Source organism: Saccostrea cucullata, unplaced genomic scaffold (assembly GCF_032062105.1).
Source record: "Saccostrea cucullata isolate Sc308-1 unplaced genomic scaffold, CSIRO_AGI_Scuc_v1 ctg460, whole genome shotgun sequence".
NCBI classification, from domain to species: Eukaryota; Metazoa; Mollusca; class Bivalvia; order Ostreida; family Ostreidae; genus Saccostrea; species Saccostrea cuccullata.
The window spans coordinates 225,197-247,074 of record NW_026931468.1 but is presented as its reverse complement, the minus strand read 5'-3'; the positions used below and the strand labels follow the sequence as shown (position 1 = coordinate 247,074).

Sequence of the window (21,878 nt, the reverse complement as noted above, 5' to 3'; positions counted from 1 at the left end):
ACTCACAATAAAATATTTGATTAAATTTTCTCGTTTTACTTCGCCTACATGATCAAAGATGTGGCAAAAAAAAAAATTAAAGATGGGGGAGGGGACTTAATAATTTATTTCTGGGCATGATGAAGGTTTTTTTCTTTAAGGAATATATTTTTTAACTGATTGATGAATTGCATAACTATAAGATTATATGAAACGTTCACCTAAAAATTAATAAAAATATAAAAGGCTTTGTTTATTGAAGCACATATTTACAGTAAAATAGACCCCACATGCATGATGTAGGTTTTTCTTAGATATTTCTTAGGTAATATATTTCTAAACTGATAAATAAATTGCATAACTATATGAGTATGTAAAATATTCGCCCGGAATTCCCCAAAAATATATAAAAGCTCAATTTTTTTGTAAAAACAGGTATTTAAAGTAAAATAGAGAACCCGCATACATAAGCAGGAAAATAATTTTTCTGCAGTGATTGAAACCATAAATCCCCAAATCAACAAACAATATTTATTTAAAGAAACACTGTCTAGTTTGTTGGGTATGCCACATCGTCTCAAGCCACGGTCCGGAGTCTGCATATAGCTCTCTCCTACCCGTGGCTGCTTGATCACAAGAAGTGTCGTAATCTTGAATATTTACGCCTCTCTGTTGTGACGTCATATTCAGTTAGTGGCAAGTTTTGTTTCCATCGCAGTTGAAATCAACAACTGATGTCAACAGTATACAAGAAATATTTCCTTTAATGCGATTGGATATTGAAATGTCGTCACAAGATTTCACAAAATATTCCCTTCGAAATAGATGAATTCCTTAGCCTAATGAATTCTAACCGCCATGCATATTTTTCAAAATCTACGAGTTCATCTTATGCTTTACCTGTCTCAAATGTATATATAAACATTGGTCAAAATTTTAATGAGCTACGAAGAATTCTCTCCTCGTTCAAGCACGGCCAGAATGGGAGAGGATCGTACAATTTGGCTGTGGTTTGCGACGATGGGTATGCCAGGGCATTAACGATAGTTATTGTGCGAAGCCCCTCATGCATAAATTATCCCACAATTCCATCTGTTGTTGATGTCCTTGCCCTTCTATTTATTATTTTTGTCTATAATTGTTCATTGAATTTATTTATTGGTCATTCTGTGTAGGTGGCAAAAGGTGAAGAGCATTTATTTACAGAACTAAACAAAAAAATAGTTATAAGTTCGCAAAGGGTACATTTATTGATATTACAGGAAATTTGTGTTTTTATCACAGGTTTAGGGGCAGTTGTGTATTTATAATTAGGTCTTTCCAACTTTCTTGGAAAGACCTTTTGATTTTCTTCTGTTTTTTTTTTTTTTATTTTTTTTTATTTTTCCGCCGTGTGATTTTGAGTTTCAAGATTTATTGAAAAAACTTTTAGTCGATAAGAATGTACTTCGTAAAAGATTTTCGCAGTTGACCCTGCGTATATGAACTTTGACCCCTTTCGGAGTTACGACCCCTTTTGCAATAAAACCTTGTTATCGCTACTCCTCCGAAACCGTAAACCGCAGAGATTCCAAATCTTTATTAATGTCTGCGACTGATTTAGTAGACTGTTCAATTCATAAACTCCTTTAATGAATTATTGCCCCTGAATGTTTGCGATGTTTACGAATATCAAGATATTTTCTTAAACGACAAGTCGTAGAGACATGGGACCAACTGCAAAAGATTCATTGACCTTTGACCTTAAAATTTAAGTCAAGGTCAAAGGTCAAGGTCATTCAAAATATGTAAAATAAAGCATTTTTTATAGCTCTTTTGTTCTTCACCAAATTCTAAATATCTTTGCATCTTTAATATGTACTCTTAAAATCATTTTAAGGATTTCATTCTTTTCCCCTAAGATTGACCCCTTGAAAAGTTAGTGCCCCTTTCAGTATAAACCCTTGTTATAGCTACTCCTCCGAAACCGTTAACCATAGAGGTGCAAAACCTTCAACAATGTCTGCAAATAATTTAGTACATTTTTCATTCTATAAGTTCGAAAGAATTCGTAAACCATTTTAAGCAGTTATTGACCCTGACGGTTTCTCATGTTTACGAAGAACTGAAAAGTTCTTGACGACAAGTTGTAAAGACATGTGGACAATGCATGAGATCTTTCGACCTTTGACCTTGAGGATAAGGTCAAGGTCAAAGGTCAAGATTATTGGGAAAATATCAAAATTGTTTATATAAGGGTTTTTTTTCAGGGGGGTTTAGAATGACCTTGACCTTTGACCTTGACCCTAACTCAGATTTATTTCAATTTTATTTAGATTTAATATTAAATCGAATGAATCTGGAAAATAGCGAATTTTTCCTATCAGATAAATTTCCACGCTCTCTGTCACACAGTTTTCTTCATGAAGTGCATGTTTCAAGTTTAATTAATGCTGATAACTATAATTTAATCCAAATAAAGATGAATATTTAACCTTACCTATGACTTCACCATATGTGTCAAAACGAATGCGCCTATATTTTCATTTTATTGTAAACACAGTGCCGACACGGAAGTTCAAATGCATCATAAGCTCTGTATGATTAACTCAATTTATTCAAAGTATAAACAAACTCAAATGAATTGTTTTTACAGGAAATCGGCATTTTCATTATACACCAATCGTGTTTCTCAGAACTATTCATTATTTTCGACATTGTGCCACAAACAAATACACGTGTTTCTGTAGCGTAGATCTGAGGGTCCCGAGTTTGAATCCTGCTGGGAGCACTTTTTCTATCTTTCTTTTTTTTTTCCAAACCAAATGACACGGAAACACCTAAACAAGTTGGAAAGACCTCTTATTGTTCTGTGAACAATAAGTCTCCTAGTTAGGTTTATCATTTTCCTGGAAGCTTGATTTTTAACTGTTCAGTGTTAATTATTTACATGTGTATTGCCATCTTAATTTTCAGCCTAATCCATGTCTCGGATTACTGCGGTGGTATACAGAACTGATTAAATGGGAACATAAAATCGAAATTAGATTTTGTCGAGTTTGGGTGTGCAATAAATACAAAAAAGAAATTAAAATATACCCATATATTAACATATAGTACCAATGAAATATGAGAGCAGAATTCATTTTGTGAATTAATTTAAGCGGTAAGGCATATACTCATAAACTAAATATTGCAGTGCAATGACAGAATGTGGGAATATAAACTGGGGATGAAACAGTTTGTGATTTATATATGATAGATACACTTACTTAGGGATTGTCTCAAGGTCTGTTTTATTTATTGCAGCACAGGGAAGTTCAAGGTCAGGCATGCAAGTATCAATTGAAAAATATACTGTTTTAAATATGAGCAGGACCCTAGCTTTAAATTTGCTTTTTGCTCATGTATAGCAGGAATTCATCAAAGTATGGAAGATCACCACTTCCATTCACCTAATTTTCACAAGATGATTATTAGTAGGTATTTACAGTAAAACTTGTCTGATCTGGATGTTGTTTATTCTGAAATCTTGCCTATTCTGGTGTAAGGTTAAAGTCCCTTGCTGGATATAATTTCAACTGATTTTGAATATATTGTCTAATTCAGAATTTTTAGAAAATATTTAATCTGGCCAATTTTTATGGGTCTATAGATGTATTTGGACCAGACAAGTTCTACGGTATCAGCAAGAAAAATATTTCACTTTTTTCATTGGTGAAGAACAGCAAGTCCAAAGTTACTAAGTTTAGCGTTGAGGCCTATGGCATCTTGTTATCAGCATAACAGTCTTTTTTAGTTATCCTACTTCATACCACATTGTTCAATTTATTCTTTATATGGCCTTCATGCATTGTCCTTGGATGCCTGACCTGACATTTTCCCTGGGGATTTCATTCAAAGGTGTGGCATGTGTCTTTTGCGGGCTTACTGCGGGCGTGGGCAATCTGCTGCCACTTCGTACTAGCTACTTGCTAAGTGAGTGTCATTTTATCAATTGTTGTTTATATATTTTTCAGCACTTTCAGCATGCTGTTCAACAGTTGATTAGAATGGATGATCCTAAATTCTTTGTTCGTGTACATGGACTTATCCTGACCACCCCTCCAATGTTAGTGATGGAAAAAGCCCAGTATGGTTCCTTAGCATCCTTCTTTAAGAAGAGAAAGCCTAATCAACCAATCAAACCATTTCATCTGCTGAATGCAGCCAGTCAGATGGCTCAAGGAATGCTGTTTCTGGTAATCAAATGAAAAAAATTTAAATTTTGCATGCTTTTACTGAACACGAGTTTTATTTTCGAAAGAATTCGTCACAAAATTTAACTGTCACATTTTACAGTATTTCTGCAGTAATTATGATCTTTGACTAAATGAGCATGAAGACAATATCAAAATGAACCTAATTTTACTGTGTCTATAATGTACATTTTTGTACCAAATTTTAAAATGTCATAAATTGAGATTGCATAAACAAACTTAGATTGAGTTTCTTAGTGGTTCTTGTATACATGATGTACATACATAAATGTAGATGCCACAATCTCACAAAAAAATGTGAAATGGTTGTTGTATTTCCCAGTCAGTTCCTTGTCTCTCTTTCAGAATGAGCGTCATTTGGTTCATGGTAACCTGCGTTGCCGTAACTTGTTAGTCTTCCGCTATGAGATTGATGACATTCTGGTGAAGATCGGGGACCCAGGAATGGTTACTCTTCTAAATAGCCTAGATCTCCTCAACCAGCAGAACAGACACAGGTAAAGTATAATAATATACAAAATACAGTCAAACCATCGACCAGCAGAACAGACACAGGTGAAGTATAATAATATACAAAATACAGTCAATCCTTCAACCAGCAGAACAGACACAGGTGAAGTATAATAATATACAAAATACAGTCAATCCTTCAACCAACAGAACACACACAGGTGAAGTATAATAATATACAAAATACAGTCAAACCTAAAACCAGCAGAACAGACACAGGTGAAGTATAATAATATACAAAATACAGTCAATCCTTCAACCAGCAAAACAGAAACAGATGAAGTATAATAATATACAAAATACAGTCAAACCTAAAACCAGCAGAACAGACACAGGTGAAGTATAATAATATACAAAATACAGTCAATCCTTCAACCAAAAACAGAAACAGATGAAGTATAATAATATACAAAATACAGTCAAACCTAAAACCAGCAAAACAGACACAGGTCAAGTATAATAATATACAAAATACAGTCCAACCTTACCAACAGAACAGACACAGGTCAAGTATAATAATATACAAAATACAGTCCAACCTTCAACCAACAGAACAGACACTGGTGAAGTATAATAATATACAAAATACAGTCCAACCTTCTACCAGCAGAACAGACACAGGTGAAGTATAATAATATACAAAATACAGTCAATGCTTCAACCAGTAGAACAGACACAGGTGAAGTATAATAATATACAAAATACAGTCAATCCTTCAACCAGCAGAACAGACACAGGTGAAGTATAATAATATACAAAATACAGTCAAACCTTCAACCAGCAGAACAGACACAGGTCAAGTATAATAATATACAAAATACAGTCAAGCTTTGTTATTTTGAACTCAACAGATCCATAATAACTTCAAGATATCCAATTAGGGAACTGCATGAGGGTTAAATACATATTAAGGAACTTCCAAATTACTTCAACACATACATTAGATTTGAGATAGTCATGGAAATACCGAAGTACTGTATCTCGGATCACTCAGATCAGAATTATAAGTACAAAGTTACATGTATAGTCAACAACAGGTATTAAAGTCTTTTGAAAACCTTGATCTTGGATCAAAGTTTTAGTCTCAATAAAGAACAAGGTTGATCGCTTTTTTTTATGTTAACGATGAATTTTGTTTGCTTGTTCAAACTTCGTAAAACATTTGTCACTTGAATAAAATTAACAGTAAATACTGATTTTAGGAATTAGTTTGATTTTAATTGTTTAATTTTTGTGTTTTCAGGTTACTGTACTTAGCCCCTGAACTGTACACAGACTATCAGAAAAAGGAATTATCTTCACGGATTTCCAAAATGACCCCCCAGTCAGACGTGTTTGCGTTCGGGACAACCCTCTGGGAAATGTTCTCTGACGGACTAAATCCTGTGGACTCACACAGATTCCTAAACTTATCTAACGACAAAGTAAAGTGATTGATTTCTACTTGCTTTTTCCTCCTCCTTCCCCTAAACAGAAATACATTGTATTTTAATTTTAGATGAACATTTCAGTATTTTAGCTCACCTGAGCCAAGTGAGCTTTATTGATCAAAATTTTTTTATTGTCTGTTATTGTTGTTGGATTCTTTTGGTAGGATTGTTCACAATTTGGGATCAACATTTTCTGTAAAAATACAGAGGAAATATTTTTCAAGATATGCAGTTCAAAGCAACTCAAGTGAACATCATGGCCCATGGGCCTCTTATTTTTTTTTCAAGTGTGTTTAGTTCAGAAAAAAGATATCTGATTTTTGCTGTACATGTTCTTGAAAATTACTTGTGTCATCTAAGAGTTCGTGTATATTTTCAGTAACATTTATTTTTAGGTTTTAAAACTCATGTTCAAGAAAAAGCTTGATCCTCCCCAGAAATTGATGGGAGACATGGAATGGGCAATAAAGCTGAGAGACTTGATGTCTAAATGCTGGAACCTGTTAGAAGAAAGACCAGGACCAAACCTTTTACTGAGGGATTTACGGGCCCAGCTGGCAGATTATGGTAAGATGAAATTGATAACCAGTTTGAAGTTTACTTTGGTAACCATTTAAGATGCTGTTTAAGTTTGTTGTGTCAATTATCTTCTTAGAAAGTATTAATGAAGTAAGAATGAACTGTTTTAACTGTTATAGGAGAGATAACCCATATTTTTTGTTTCTTTTAGCAGAGCCTGATGCATATTCCTCAATCAGGAGAGAGCTTCTAAACGTGAATGACAATTTCCCCAAAATGCCTAGAGATGTTCCAGATATTATCAGCAGTACACAGGGTATGTACAGGGAGAAGTATATGCAGAATACCTTAAACCAATATTTGATTCCACAGTGAGAGGGTGGATCCAGGATTTTTACTAGGAGGGGGTGCAAGGTTTAGATTTAAGGAGTAACAGTTGTTACATAATAGCTGCTATAGGACTGATTTGTAACATTTCCCCTGTTAATCAGTTTGGGTTTTAGAAATAGACAAGTGTTTTCCTAAATGGAATGTCATGCTACCCACAAGACGAAAGACCACCTTTAAGCAATCGTTTAATGGTAGCTTAATGTTGACTTTATGGGGCTTAAAGAAGTTAATTCCTTTAAGCCACCATTAAGCTGCAACTTACAGGTGCTTAATGTCCAAACTTCATTAAGCTACCATTAAGCCATCTTTAAGCTGAGCTTAATGGTGACTTAATAGTCAAACCTCATATAACTTTCACGCATCTTATATCAAATCTTTGAACTAACTTTTTCAGTTATTTCAATATCACTTACGTAAAATCTATTTCAACTCATAATTTTGTCTCGATCGTAATTTCTATATAACATTTTTGTCAAAATGCATAAACTTGGGCATTGAGAACAAAGTTATCTAATAGCCATAGGGGCTTGCTCCTGGTGTCTAATAATTATTTATTTTAGAAAAAAATCATTTACAGTAATAATAAAACAAGACTTGCTTTATCATTACCGAATATGATTTTATTTGAAATAAATAATTATGACATGCGTTGTTCTTATTATAAGTGCATATGAGTTTTTTTTAAATAAATGATTATTACACGCCGGGAGCAAGCCCATGTGAAATATTTTAATTTTTCACTACCGAAAATCAATTTGTTCTTAAAAATTATCTTTATCCATGAACACAAAATATATATTACTTAAAAAAAAACAAAAAAAAACATGGTATTTTTATTTCATGTGTTAAAAGCAACATTCTGCTACAGAATTCACAGGAAGATAAAGTCATATGTTCTCATGAAAAATAATCTCTGTCTTTTTTTAAGGGAGGAGGGGGGACTACCGGTATAAAAATGTTTAGTTTTCAAAGATTGACTTTTACATTATGAATAATTAAATTAATTCGTTATTTTGAAATTTAAATAATGCAGCGGTAAGTATCTGTCAAAATCTACTCGGTCTTCAATGATTGTTATTTCAAAATCTATTTTCTGAAGAACAGCCGATCAGATTAAAGATGACATCCGACCAGATTTATACACATTGGGAAACGGGGTAAGATTAACAGATTAACAGTGTACAGTATACCGACTGGTCAGACAATAGACCTTAATTAGGTGTGTCCACCGTCCCCGGTCAACTAACAGGAAACTACACATACACAACGTACACTGACAGATTTTGATGATCAATTATTTTTACAAAATTTAAATTTAACGCAAGCATATTTTGATTTATTGTAAAAGGACAATTATTTTGATACCCATTTTGATACAAAAAGAATTTAATTTGAATTTGATATTCTAAAAAAAAGTTTTTGTAAACGTATAACCAGATCACAGATTGTCACTAAATTGTAGACACAATAACCGTTAATATCCGCAGCATATTTAAAAGTAGTAGAATCTTTGTTTTCATCTTTCTTTTTCGATGATCGATTTTTGTGTTTTAACTATAATTAATTTAATTTCAATCATGATTTAATGCTTACATGTATAAATCATCGAATAACAGATTGAAGAATTCATTACATCAATCTAAAAGCTGAACTCAACGGTTTAGAAATATTAATGTGATATAAGCCTTTTAAAAAGATCCATAAATAAAATTGCTTACATTTTGATTGATAAATCAATTCAAGACTTTGGAATTGTTCAACAAAATAAATACTTTTACAAGTCCAAACAAATTTTTGGAAAAATAAAGGTTTAAAATTTTCCTTCATAATCGAAAGTTGTGATGGCCTAACGGAGAAGGCGATTGCCAAAAGCTGAACTCAACGGTTTAGAAATATTAATGTGATATAAGCCTTTTAAAAAGATCCATAAATAAAATTGCTTACATTTTGGTTGATAAATCAATTGAAGACTTTGGAATTGTTCAACAAAATAAATACTTTTACAAGTCCAAACAAATTTTTGGAAAAATAAAGGTTTAAAATTTTCCTTCATAATCGAAAGTTGTGATGGCCTAACGGAGAAGGCGATTGCCACCTACTCCAAAGGTCTTGGGTTCGCGCCCCGTTTGTGGCGAATTTTTTTTTTTTTTTAATTTCGTTCTTTTTCATTATTTTTCCAAAACAAGATATGTATGAACTCGACATATATAATTTTGATAATAAATCACTATAAAAATAATTTTTCACCCATAAAAACAGAATTATCGACTGCGTAATGGTGGCTTAATGGTAGCTTAATGGAGTTTGGACATTAAGCACCTGTAAGTGTGGCTTAATGGTAGCTTAATGGTGACTTAATGGTGGTCTAAAAGCTACCATTAAGGACCTGTAAGCCACCATTAAGCTACCATTAAGCTACATTTAAGCACCCATTAAGGACTTTGAGATTAATGGTGGTGTAAATGTTACTTAAAGGTGCTTAATGGTGACTTAAAGACAACCATTAAACCATCTTTAAGGACCTATAAGCCACCATTAAACCAGGCTTAAAGGGTGTGTTTCATCTTGTGACCCCATTCAATTTAATATAAAAAATTCAATTCATATCCATGAAAATTCCATCTTTCTGCAGACTGTCATTTTACAAGACATGTTGTCTTACAGAATCCCAGCCACGGACACCCTCAAATTCCCTCTCACCCACAGAGGACACAATAGACCCCACCATGATAATCATTCCAATTCCATCGGTGACGGACCGGGAGTGTGTGACCAAGGCTACAGAGTCCGTCATAAATCGATCGCTTCCAGAACTTCCTCTGGATCTCAAATATATCATCAGTTCTCGCCGACTCAACATACGGGAAAATAAGATTGGAGTGGTGAGTAGTGTATCTTAACTATGTTATGTTTGAGAAAAAAAGACCTACGGAAAACAAAATAGAAGTATAGTTCAATACTAATAACGAGATCTTTGATTTTATGACTAAAATTTACACACAGGATAATGCATAAACTTTAAGACTAAGAAAAGTTACTTAGATTTGGCCTGGTACATTATGATATGGTTAAGCCATATGATTAATGTTTATTTCAAGAACATTTTGTTTTGATTAAGCTAGTTTGGTTTACTGTATTTTAGGGACACTTTGATTTAATTAACTAAGGTCTTTTCAGAATATCAGTGGCATTATGTTGTAGTTCAGCAGGTTTATTGTATTTCATCGATATTCTGATGTTTTTCCACTAGGGCCACTATGGGGTGGTGAAGCGGGGTTTACTGTACGCTAGTCAGGACGACAAATCCAATCCTCAGGAAATTGCTGCCAAAGAACTGAAGGGGGATTTCCAGAATGTTCTGGACAGCACAGAGTTCAAGGAGGAGGCCATATTGATGTCTAAACTGGAGCATGATAACGTGGTCAAATTCCTGGGAATCAGTGATAACAGTATGTTTGATTTACAGTTGTGTAGCCCAAGATAATACTTTATAAACTACTGAAAGATGTGTATTTTTTAGCTCACCTGAGCTGAAGGCTCAAGTGAGCTTTTCTGATCACATTTTGTTCGGCGTCCGTCTGTCTGTCTAGCTGTCTGTCTGTCTGTCTGTAAACTTTTCACATTTTAGACTTCTTCTCAAGAACCGCTGGGCCAATTTCAACCAAACTTGCCACAAAGCATCCTTGGGTGAAGGGGATTCAAGTTTGTTCAAATAAAGGGCCACGTCCTCATTTAAGGGGAGATAATTGGGAATTAATGAAAATTTGTTGGTATGTTTTAAAAATCTTCTTCTCAAGAACCACTGTGCCAGGAAAAATAAAACTTATGGGGAAACATCCTCAGGTAGTGTAGATTCAAGTTTTTTCAAATCATGACCCTCGGGGGAAGGGCGGGGCCACAATGGCCGACCAAAGTTTTACATAGAAATATATAGGAAAATTCTTTAAAAATCTTCTTCTCAAGAATAACAAAGCCATGATTGATCATATTTATATGGAAGTATCCTCAGGTAGTGTAGATTCAAGTTTGTTAAAATCATGACCCCTGGGTGTAGGGCAGGGCCACAATGGCCAACCAAAGTTTTAAATAGAAATATTTAGGGAAATTCTTTAAAAATCTTCTTCTCAAGTATAACAAAGCCATGATTGATCATATTTATATGGAAGCATCCTCAGGTAGTGTAGATTCAAATTTGTTCAAATCATGACCCCTGGGTGTAGGGCGGGGCCACAATGGCTGACCAAAGTTTTATATAGAAATATATAGGAAAATTCTTTAAAAATCTTCTTCTCAAGAATAACAAAGCCATGATTGATTATATTTATATGGAAGCATCCTCAGGTAGTGTAGATTCAAGTTTGTTCAAATCATGATCCCCGGTAGTAGGGCGGGGCCATCATGGCCAAACAAAGTTTTTAGCTCACCTGAGCCGAAGGCTCACGTGAGCTTTTCTGATCACATTTTGTCCGGCATCCGTCTGTCTGTCTGTCTGTAAACTTTTCACATTTTCGACTTCTTCTCAAGAACCGCTGGGCCAATTTCAACCAAACTTGCCACAAAGCATCCTTGGGTGAAGGGGATTCAAGTTTGTTCAAATGAAGGGCCACGCTCTCATTCAAGGGGAGATAATTGGGAATTAATGAAAATTTGGTGGCATGTTTTAAAAATCTTCTTTTCAAGAACCACTGTGCCAGGAAAGATGAAACTTATGGGGAAGCATCCTCAGGTAGTGTAGATTCAAGTTTGTTCAAATCATGACCCTTGGGGGTAGGGCGGGGCCAAAATGGCCGACCAAAGTTTTATATAGAAATATATAGGAAAATTCTTTAAAAATCTTCTTCTCAAGAATGACAAAGCCATAATTCATCATATTTATATGGAAGCATCCTCAGGTAGTGTAGATTTAAGTTTGTTCAAATCATGACCCCCGGGGGTAGGGCGGGGCCAAAATGGCCGACCAAAGTTTTACATAGAAATATATAGGAAAATTCTTTAAAAATCTTCTTCTCATGAGTAACAAAGCCATAATTCATCATATTTATTTGGAAGTATCCTCAGGTAGTTTAGATTCAAATTTATTCAAATCATGACCCCCGAGGGGAGGGCAGGGCCAAAATGGCCGACCAAAGCTTTACATATCAATATTTAGGAAAATTCTTTAAAAATCTTCTTCTCAAGAATGACAAAGCCATAATTCATCATATTTATATGGAAGCATCCTTAGGTAGTGTAGATTCAAGTTTGTTCAAATCATGACCCAGGGGGTAGGGCGGGACCAAAATGGTCGACCAAGGTTTTACATAAAAATATATAGGAAAAATCTTTAAAAATCATCTTCTCAAGAATAGCAAATCCATGATTGGTCATGGGACTACTTTGGATTTAAACTTTTCAATAATAAACCAATTTCTACTTTTTCCTAGCCACAGTGCTCAGGTGAGCGATGTGGTCCATGGGCCTCTTGTACATAGAAATATAAAGGAAAATTCTTTTAAAATCTTCTTCTCAAGAATAACAAATCCGTAATTGATCATATTTATGTGGAAGCATCCTCAGGTAGTGTTGATTCAAGTTTGTTCAAATCATGACCCCTGGCGGTATGGCGGGGCCACAATGGCTGACCAGTTTTAAATAGAAATGTATAGGAAAATTCTTTAAAAATCATCTTCTCAAGAATAGCAAAACCATAACTGGTCAAAGGTTTACTTTTGGATTTAAACTTTTCAATAATAAAACCAATTTCTACTTTTTCCTAGCCACAGTGGTCAGGTGAGGGATGTGGCCCATGGGCCTCTTGTTTTAATTAACTTAGATTTCTTTCATATTTTAGTGTTGATTCTGGAGTACATAGAAAATGGTGCCTTAAACGTGTATCTGAGGAAATACAGGAAACAGAATACCTACCTTCCTGTGTGGAGGCTAATTAGAATGATTAACGATGTTGCTCAGGTATGTCCTCATAACGGAAAGGTACTGTAGCATTCAAAAGATTTTAGCCCTATAGTTCTGCCATACAAGTTTAAAATTGTTTGCTCAAAGAGGAAAATTCTCCCTAGGACCTCCAATATGGTGGTCAGTGGGAAACAACTCATGCTAAATTTATGGCTTACTTGGCCAGAAACAGAACCAGGCTATCACATGTTGGTTCACTGTAAACCAACTTTTATTCGCATGCAAGAAAATTTTGCAAGGTTTGTGAGAGCCTCTTCATCGCAAATAATTCTCACCGCAAACCGTTCCTTGAAGTTGGTGTGTCTTTTAACAAGAGATCCAGAAAGGTCTGATCGCAAAAATTAAACATCACAAACTAGTTTACCCCCGGTTAATTGCAAAGTAAAGTCGTTGCAAAAAAAAGTGGGTTTTCAGTATTTTGGTATATATGGTAATAATTAGAACCTGTGTGTTTCAGGAAATGGCTTACTTGGCCAGTAACAGCATCAATCTCACACATTCTCTTTACTTGGGTACATTATTTGTTTGTGTTTCAGGGAATGGCTTACTTAGCTAGTAACAGCATCAATCTCACACATTCTCTTTATACTCGGGTACATTATTTGTATGTGTTTCAGGGAATGGCTTACTTGGCCAGTAACAGCATCAATCTCACACATTCTCTTTATACTCGGGTATTCTGTTTCTGGCTTACTTAGCCAGTAATAGGGCTGTATCAATATATCGATATATCGTACGTTCGATATTCAGAAAAATATCGTATCGAAAAATAACTTCCAATACGTATCGGACAGACATTCTTTCTTCAAATTCTGTTTAAAAGATGGGAATTTCAATCACCAAAGATTTTATTTTACTTTTTTGAATTAAAACCTTCAATAATTATATAATATGTAAGGAAATAACACAGTTTTTATAATTATTACAAAATACAAAGAGAAATTTATTTGAACATGATGATTTTACTGTCATCAAAAGTTGTAATTGAAGTGTTATTTTTAAAGACAATGGGACAAGAACTTTCAAATGGGTAATAAAACACTTAATTGTTATGAAATGTATGCATTAAAATGATTTAGAAGCCTTTTCTGATGGACTTGTTTCAGAATCCAATATATCGCATATCGCTTTAAAAAATATTGTATCGTATCGTATCGAAATTTTTGGCTCAATACACAGCCCTAGCCAGTAACAGCATCAATCTCACACATTCTCTTAAAGTTTATACTGGGGTACATTATTTGTTTGTGTTTCAGGGAATGGCTTACTTAGCCAGTAAGCGGGTGATACACTGTGACCTGGCAGGAAGAAATGTCCTCCTCACGAACAACTTGGTGGCTAAAATCACCGACTTTGGTCTGGCAAAAATTCTACAACAAGATAAAGATTACTATACCAGATCTACAGGCAAAGAGCTTCCACTGATGTGGTCAGTAGATTGAGTATTGTATTCTTTTATGTAAGATGAGACATAGTTCAAATCAGAAAAAAATATTTTGTGGAAAGTGTTCCTGGACTTGATGGAAATACATATACAGTATAATAATTTAATTTTGGTTGTAACACATCATTTGATTGGATAAAAGAATCATTTCTTATTGTTTAACATAAGTTACCTACATCACAATGTGTTACTGTATAGGGGGAAAATAACTCGCGGTGTTAATATTAGCTATATTCACGGTGTTAATAAATCCGTGAATTCAAGAAACAGTGAATAAATTTTCAATAATCTCCAGGTTTTATTTGGAAATTTGAGAATAGATAACAATAGGGTTACATACATGTACGTGAAGTACATGGTCATTTCGGCCTGTAATTGCGAGTAGTACTCGTCATTCAATTAATTTAATTATCAAGTTTAACTTAAATTCAGATCAGCAGATAATAACCCGTATTTGTTAAACAAGCTGTTGCAATAGCCAGCGCTACCTGTTTCATCAATCAAAACACGTGGGTCATGGGTTTTGATTATCTGTGCGTAACTAATGTTACCTCGTGTATTAGAGAAGACAAGGGAGGTAACTTTTATTATGTACCAATTCCGCGAATTCAAGAAACTGCGATCGTGTCAGATGAGAGAAAAACGTGAAAATTACAACCCGTGAAATTAATCCCCTATACAGTATGTCAAAAACATATTACTGTAACTCCACTTGACGTTAATTCTAAAATGTGCTCAATTTGAAGCCATTTTTGAGCACATTTTAAAATTAACGTGAAGTGGAGTAATCTGTTTTGTCTACAATGAATTATGGAAAATGAAATTATAAGGAATTAATTTTTTTAAATTCAGGTGTTCACCAGAAAGTATAGCAAGTAGAAAATTCACCACAAAAGGGGATGTTTGGAGCTATGGTATTGTGATCTGGGAGGTTTTCACTCACGCCAAAGTCCCCGTTCTGTGTCAGAATTTCTCCAAAGAAGGATACCAGAAGCTGATGGATGGAAAACGCCTCCGAAGAACCACCCACTGTCCAGAGGTGGTGTACAAATTTATGGAGAGATGCTGGGAATTCAACCCTGACAACCGACCCGATTTTAACGTGGCCTGCGAAATGTGCAGGTGAGATAGGACTTCAGCTGAAACAAAGAACAGTATATTTTTCTCATTATTAGTATTAAATATTCCTCATGACTATTTGCTCTAAATTTTTTTTAAAACAGGGAATTTACTGAACTTTATCCAGAACCAAAGGAAGAAACAGACAGATCCCCTCATCAACAAGGTAACATTATACATTTATTGACTGAGTTCGAGGGCAAAATGCATTTTGTCGGACCCAAGAACCAAACTGTCTGCCTGAGGCTGTTAGGCTGAAGAACATAGTCAATAAATGTTTTGTTATACCTATCATTTTATTTTTTTTATTCACGTGTCTTGAACTGTCTTCCGTGATTTAACATCGGGTCCGTCACTGTTGAAAAGGAGTGAAAACGAAATTAAGCTCTGCCCATTCTGTGAAGTTAGCAGTCCAACATCTCATCGACCGGTCCAACATCTCGCTCAGCGGTCAAACATCAATTTCTTTATGCCCGCTTAGCAAAACACTAGAAATATTAGACTTTTTTGTAAAGGTTTGTATAGGAACAAATTTTTAAAGGTATAACAATAGTAAACCATAACTTTTAGATGTGAACTTTAATTTTTTACTCATTAACCAGCTTGTTAAAAACTTGTGTTTCATGCAAAGGAACAAGTACTGTAGATTTTAAAATGTACTAAGGGAATTAATTCTCGTGTACCAGGTATTTAATGAGAAGCAACATTCAGGAAATAAAATTATCCACTTTTATTTTTATAATACCGAAATCTGTTTGAAGTATATTTTGTTATTCACCCACTCGCAATTTTCTTGTGATTTGACTTCAAGAGTCACTTTTCGATATTTGCTTCTCACTTAAAAGAAGGAATTTACAGTAAATTTACTGATAAGACTGTAGATATAGTAAATAAACTTGATTCCACCATGGTTTCTGTTTCAGAACCCCTCCCCCCAGTTCCAACAGTTCCAATAGAACCCACATCCCCTGAGCCTGACCCCACGGATCCCGACCCTCCCCCACATCTCTCTGACTCCAAACAGACAGACGGACAAACTATCCCCGTGAATCCGTCCCGCCCAGCGTATCTGCCATCAGAGGACATCAAATACATGATCAACACAAACAACATTAAACTGGAAGATGAAGTCATAGGAAAGGTATAAAAAGATCATTATGTAATTATACTCTTTACATGGATACAGTACATTCATAATTTTACTGTAGAATCTAAAGTTCTTGCGTGGAATTAATAATTCCTTAATTTCATGAGAAGCACGCAAAAAATATTATTTTTTATTGTGCAGAAATCCTTTAAAATCTCGAAATCAACCCTCCATCTCTTAACTATTGTTTTGCAATTTGACATCTAAGGACAATTTAACAATATCAAGTTCTTGCGTAAAAAGGTCATTTTTGGTCCCAACTAAGTCCTTAGACATTAAGTGATCTTTCCACATTTTACTAAAAGTTATTTCCTCTTCATTCAGGGGCATTTTGGATTTGTCAAAAGGGGCACTTACAAAAAAGGCAGGGAAAACATAATGGTGGCTGCCAAGGTGTTTAAAGCTGCGGTTTCTGCGACCATAGAGAGAGACATGGTAAAGGAGGTAGACGTGTTGGGAACATTGGATCATCCTCATATTGTCAAATTCTATGGCTTCACCAAAAAACCAGGTAAAATTTAATTAGTGTTTTGTGAAACTTAATATAGTGGAACTCCAACATTAAAATTAAGTTGTTGCTGTTTCATGAATATACATGTTTACATTATGAAGAGGTAGAGTGAACTGGTAGTCACTTTTAATTGGTGAGATATTTATTTTTGCATAATAAGGCAAGTGTGTCTGCTCATGGAAATTTTATTCTCACATATATTTTAATTGTGGACCAGTTTTGCTTACAATTTAACCAGAGAGAGTACTCGGTGAAGGATGTTAATTCAAAGGTCACAGTCAATGTATTTCGATAATTTAAAAAAGGTCAAGACCGTAACAGTAATATATTAAGAATTTTTTTTTTTTTTTTTTGAACAGAGTTATGAGTCAACCTTCAAAATGTATATTAAAATAGCTTTTAACATTAAACGTTTATTGTGCATAAACATTAAACATGAACAATTTTGTTATGAATTTGAACAGAGTTAATGATGATCATGGAGTATATAGAGAATGGATCATTGAGAAGTTATCTTGAGGAGAACCGCAGGAAAAAGACTCCTGTACCAGACTCCAGACTGATCGCCATAGCAATAGATATCACTAGGGTAAGTGTCCTGTACCAGACTCTAGACTGATCGCCATAGCAATAGATATCACTAGGGTAAGTGTCATGTACCAGTCTGATCTCCATAGCAAGAGATATCACTACGACTTCAGACTTCAGACTGATTGCCATAGCAATAGATATCACTAGGATAATCATGAAACTAGTAGAGTTGCAGTCTCATCAGAGAGCTGAATTTTTTCTTCTCTGACAATGATCCTTGTTAAATTAAATATTATTTCATTAACTATATAGATTTTTCTTCTGCAATTGAAAGTTTACCTGAATCTGGTATTTTTTAGGGCATGGAGTATCTTACTGATGTCAAGGTGTTTCATTGTGACTTAGCTGCAAGAAACATTCTTCTGACCAAGGACTATATGGCTAAGATCGCTGATTTTGGACTCTCCAAACTCATGACTTCAGACAAGGACTATTACACCAGAAAAGGACAAAACGCCATACCTCTGCAATGGTTGGTACTCTGATGTTTTATAAATCTTATAACATGGTATTGATTTTTTTTTTTCAATTCGTACTAGAATATAGGCACATAATTTTCCTTGTTTTATGAAGGTGTGCCCCAGAAGTGATAGATAGGACTAAGTATTCCTCTAAGACGGACGTGTGGAGTTTTGGGGTTGTGTTGTGGGAGTGCTTCAGCCAGGGAGAGATCCCGCAACTCTGTAAAGTAAACAAGGAGGAGTTACGCAAATTATCCTACCACTACTTACAGATAGGGGGGCGGCTCCAGAAACCCCCGGGGTGTCACGAGGAGGTGTATGGACTGATGATGAAGTGCTGGGAGTGGGAACCAGTCAAACGACCACCATTCTCACAGATCTTTGTTCAGTGTTTGTAAGTATAGTTACTTGTATTAAGTTTGCTTGTCTCCATTTTTGAAAGGATCAAGAGATATTTTTATCTTACTTTTGATGAGGTCTACTCCTGATTTTAGGGGCCTGGTCAAGTATTGGTTGACCAAGGGCTGAAGGCTGAGAGGTTAACTAATACTTGAGCAGATCCATATAGTCATGAGTACATTAGATTGAATTCAAAAGTCAGTTGCCTGACTATGTTTGAAATTGTAATTCTTTGGCTTCTTTTAAATCAGCATATTTGCAAAGATGTAATTTAAACAGGTGAAGAAATTGTTCTTAAATGAATTTTGTCTTATGGCACAATGATTTTTTTTTAATACTAGTAGTTTATTTACTAGTATGTACAAATATGTCTGATATAATATGTTATGTATATATTCTTTTTTACTCTATTTTCTACTTTAATTTTTTTTATCTGTCTGTAAATATGTTTTATATAGGACCACAATGTAAACTAGTAATATGTACTAATTGTGCTAACCTGTCTAAATAAAAGAATTTATTATTATTATATAATAACTGTTTAATCATATGATCAAGAATATTTTACATTTTTTTACATTATAGTTCTTGTCTTCATCAAATATAATCACTCAAAGTAAAATGTTATATGTTGCAACACGTTATAATTATATTTCAAAAGCTTAATAGCTTAAAAATGGAAAATAATGTTAAAAATATTCTTATATACCTGGTAAGAATTCTAAAATTCTCTCAATTTTTATTTTTCAGAAAGTTACAGGAAATTCTTGGAAACAACATGGAGTAAAAAAAAACAGTCGCACTGAAGTTGAACTGAAACTGAAGTCTGTACAGATATCTATGTTAGGGACCAAGTGACACTTCCAAAATCATGTGGTGCAATATGTATTGTAAATACAATGTGTTTATATTTTTATAGAAGAAAAGGAGACAATTTAAATAGGTCAAAAATCAAGAGCTTTATTTTCACATAATCACACATGATATAGAGTTCTTGCAAAATCTCACACATGTAATGTATTTTCTTTAAGATTATATATAAAACATTAGCCTAAATTATTGAAAATGTTGCTTTGGTTATAAATACCAAACACCTATAAGGCAAAAATAAGGGGATGCAAAAATCTGTTCATGTACTGTGGATTTTTATATAGATGTTGTATTATAGATAATAAAATATTCATGCGCCATGTGTCAGACATACAGTGTAAAGTTGTCAATTTCAATAATTTACAAGCATTATTTTTCAATATAAATGAAGAATTATTTTATTGAAAGTTTTTTGGTAGTCTTTGCATGGTACATTAAATGTATGCATTTATGTTTTGTTGTACATACAGTACTGTATTCTGTTAAAATTATATGAAGAAAATTAAGAGATATTGATGGTTTTTGTTTTGTTTTATAGAGATTTATCTTTTGTTGTTACATGTACCGGTACTTGTTTTTGACACAATATTTTTTGGGGGTCATATTCTACTCATGAATGAATTTGAATTCTGATACAAAATAAAACCCCACCCTCTGGCCCTAAAAAAAATTATCTGATTAAACTTCAGATGATAAAGATTTCATATTTGTGATAAAAATGGCAGTCTTTTCACTTTTGTTTTGTGTTTTGTTGGCATTTGTTATTGTCATTTTGATTGCTCAATGACATTTGATAAATTTATCTCTGTAATACCAGTTTGTTTAATTTACTGGACATGCCATGTTTTCCACGGACTGTTGGAGACAGAAGTTAACTTAGCTGTTATTAAGGTGGATGTATGAAGCTTTAATTTTATATCCATACAAAATGGATTTGTGTATTGTTAGATAAAATGCCAGAGACCCAACTCACTTAATCTTATGTGTGTCTGAAAATTTGCTGTATTTTTTATACAGATGAAAGAAGCAAAATGCAATATACATGTACATATAAATATGAAGTTAACATGTTTCCATCATTCTTTTGAAACAGAGAATTTTCTGAAGAAGAAGAAGATGTGTGGACAAGATAAAAAAGTGATTGGCATTTTTTATATGTTTATTTTTTTCTTCCTAGAGTTTTCTTTTCAGTGATCTTTGTCAACTTGACACACTTTCATTTAATTGTGTCTTTTGTACATGAATCAATTGATATTATTCTTCTAGTCCATGGTTGTATGATTGATTTGCATGTGAAATCTAGAGAAATTGAAATAAATTTATGTAAATCAATATCATACTATCAAAATAACTCATGTTAATATTCGCTATATTCACGGTGTTAATAAATGTGAATTCAAGCAGAGAATAAATTTTCAATATATATTTTATTTGGAAATTTGCAGCTGTCACACTAGTGGATTTTTTTTAAATATAATTATCACTCTTTACTTTAAATTCAAATCAGCAGATAAGAACCTGAATTTGTAAGACAAGCTGATGTTTCATCAATCAAAACGCGTGCATGGGTCATGGTTTTGATTATCAAAATTAATTTTTTTTATTTAAATTTTTTATCACATTTTGGTTTGTAAAAATCATTCAAATAACTATAGAACTTATTGATATGTCTATTTATTGCCAACATTAACACATTTATCATGCTTTTTGTTGCGTTATATCATTTAATGTACATTCATTGTAATAGCATATAGGAAAGACATGATTTTTCATTTTAACATCGTCAATTTTTTTTTTACATTTTATGGGAATTTTGAAATGATATAACGGTCTATCGTACATTGTATATTTTAAATACATATAGGGGAGGTAACAAATGTCTTGGAACATATGTTCAACATTTGAAAATTACAACATTAATCCACCATTTTATTTAAATTTGCCACTGTGTCATTAATACATGACAAAAAAGCTACATTTAACATTTTTTCTGGGGGGGCGTGATTTTTTTTTGTACCTCCATAAAAACCTGTAATGTCTATTTCCCAAACACGTATGCATAAGTCTTTTTAATTAAATTTTACCAATTTTAATTTTTGTGGAAAGTTCATATGTTCAATGTCTAAAGTATATATATTTTCCGACGCCTATGTTTAATGTACATTCATCAACATGTTTTTCATTTTAACAGTCAATTTTTTTTTTTACATTTGATGGGAATTTTGAAATGGGTCTATGATATATTCATATGTTCATATGTCAAACATATGTTTTTAATGTAGTTGAAAAAAAAAGTTATTAAATTTTTTTCAGACATA

General features: G+C 33.6%; 1 protein-coding gene across 2 annotated transcripts in view; it reads left to right on the top strand.

Annotated features, from left to right (window-relative positions):
* The window catches only part of LOC134232681 (tyrosine-protein kinase JAK2-like), a 37,797-nt gene extending 17,746 nt beyond the window's left edge, over nucleotides 1-20,051 (top strand). The window contains exons 9-25 of one of the 2 annotated variants that reach the window (XM_062714668.1): nucleotides 3,978-4,199; nucleotides 4,563-4,714; nucleotides 5,971-6,151; nucleotides 6,553-6,724; nucleotides 6,891-6,992; nucleotides 9,731-9,948; nucleotides 10,317-10,515; nucleotides 12,897-13,015; nucleotides 14,275-14,447; nucleotides 15,315-15,584; nucleotides 15,686-15,747; nucleotides 16,505-16,722; nucleotides 17,053-17,239; nucleotides 17,704-17,828; nucleotides 18,130-18,302; nucleotides 18,404-18,685; nucleotides 19,441-20,051. In XM_062714668.1, the coding sequence (XP_062570652.1) occupies nucleotides 3,978-4,199; nucleotides 4,563-4,714; nucleotides 5,971-6,151; nucleotides 6,553-6,724; nucleotides 6,891-6,992; nucleotides 9,731-9,948; nucleotides 10,317-10,515; nucleotides 12,897-13,015; nucleotides 14,275-14,447; nucleotides 15,315-15,584; nucleotides 15,686-15,747; nucleotides 16,505-16,722; nucleotides 17,053-17,239; nucleotides 17,704-17,828; nucleotides 18,130-18,302; nucleotides 18,404-18,685; nucleotides 19,441-19,477 (2,892 nt within the window). In that variant the 3' untranslated portion in view covers nucleotides 19,478-20,051. Of the gene's footprint in view, nucleotides 1-3,977; nucleotides 4,200-4,562; nucleotides 4,715-5,970; nucleotides 6,152-6,552; nucleotides 6,725-6,887; nucleotides 6,993-9,730; nucleotides 9,949-10,316; nucleotides 10,516-12,896; nucleotides 13,016-14,274; nucleotides 14,448-15,314; nucleotides 15,585-15,685; nucleotides 15,748-16,504; nucleotides 16,723-17,052; nucleotides 17,240-17,703; nucleotides 17,829-18,129; nucleotides 18,303-18,403; nucleotides 18,686-19,440 lie in introns of both variants that reach the window. The other variant, XM_062714667.1, reaches the window with a different exon arrangement.
* Nucleotides 20,052-21,878: the final 1,827 nt, after the last annotated feature.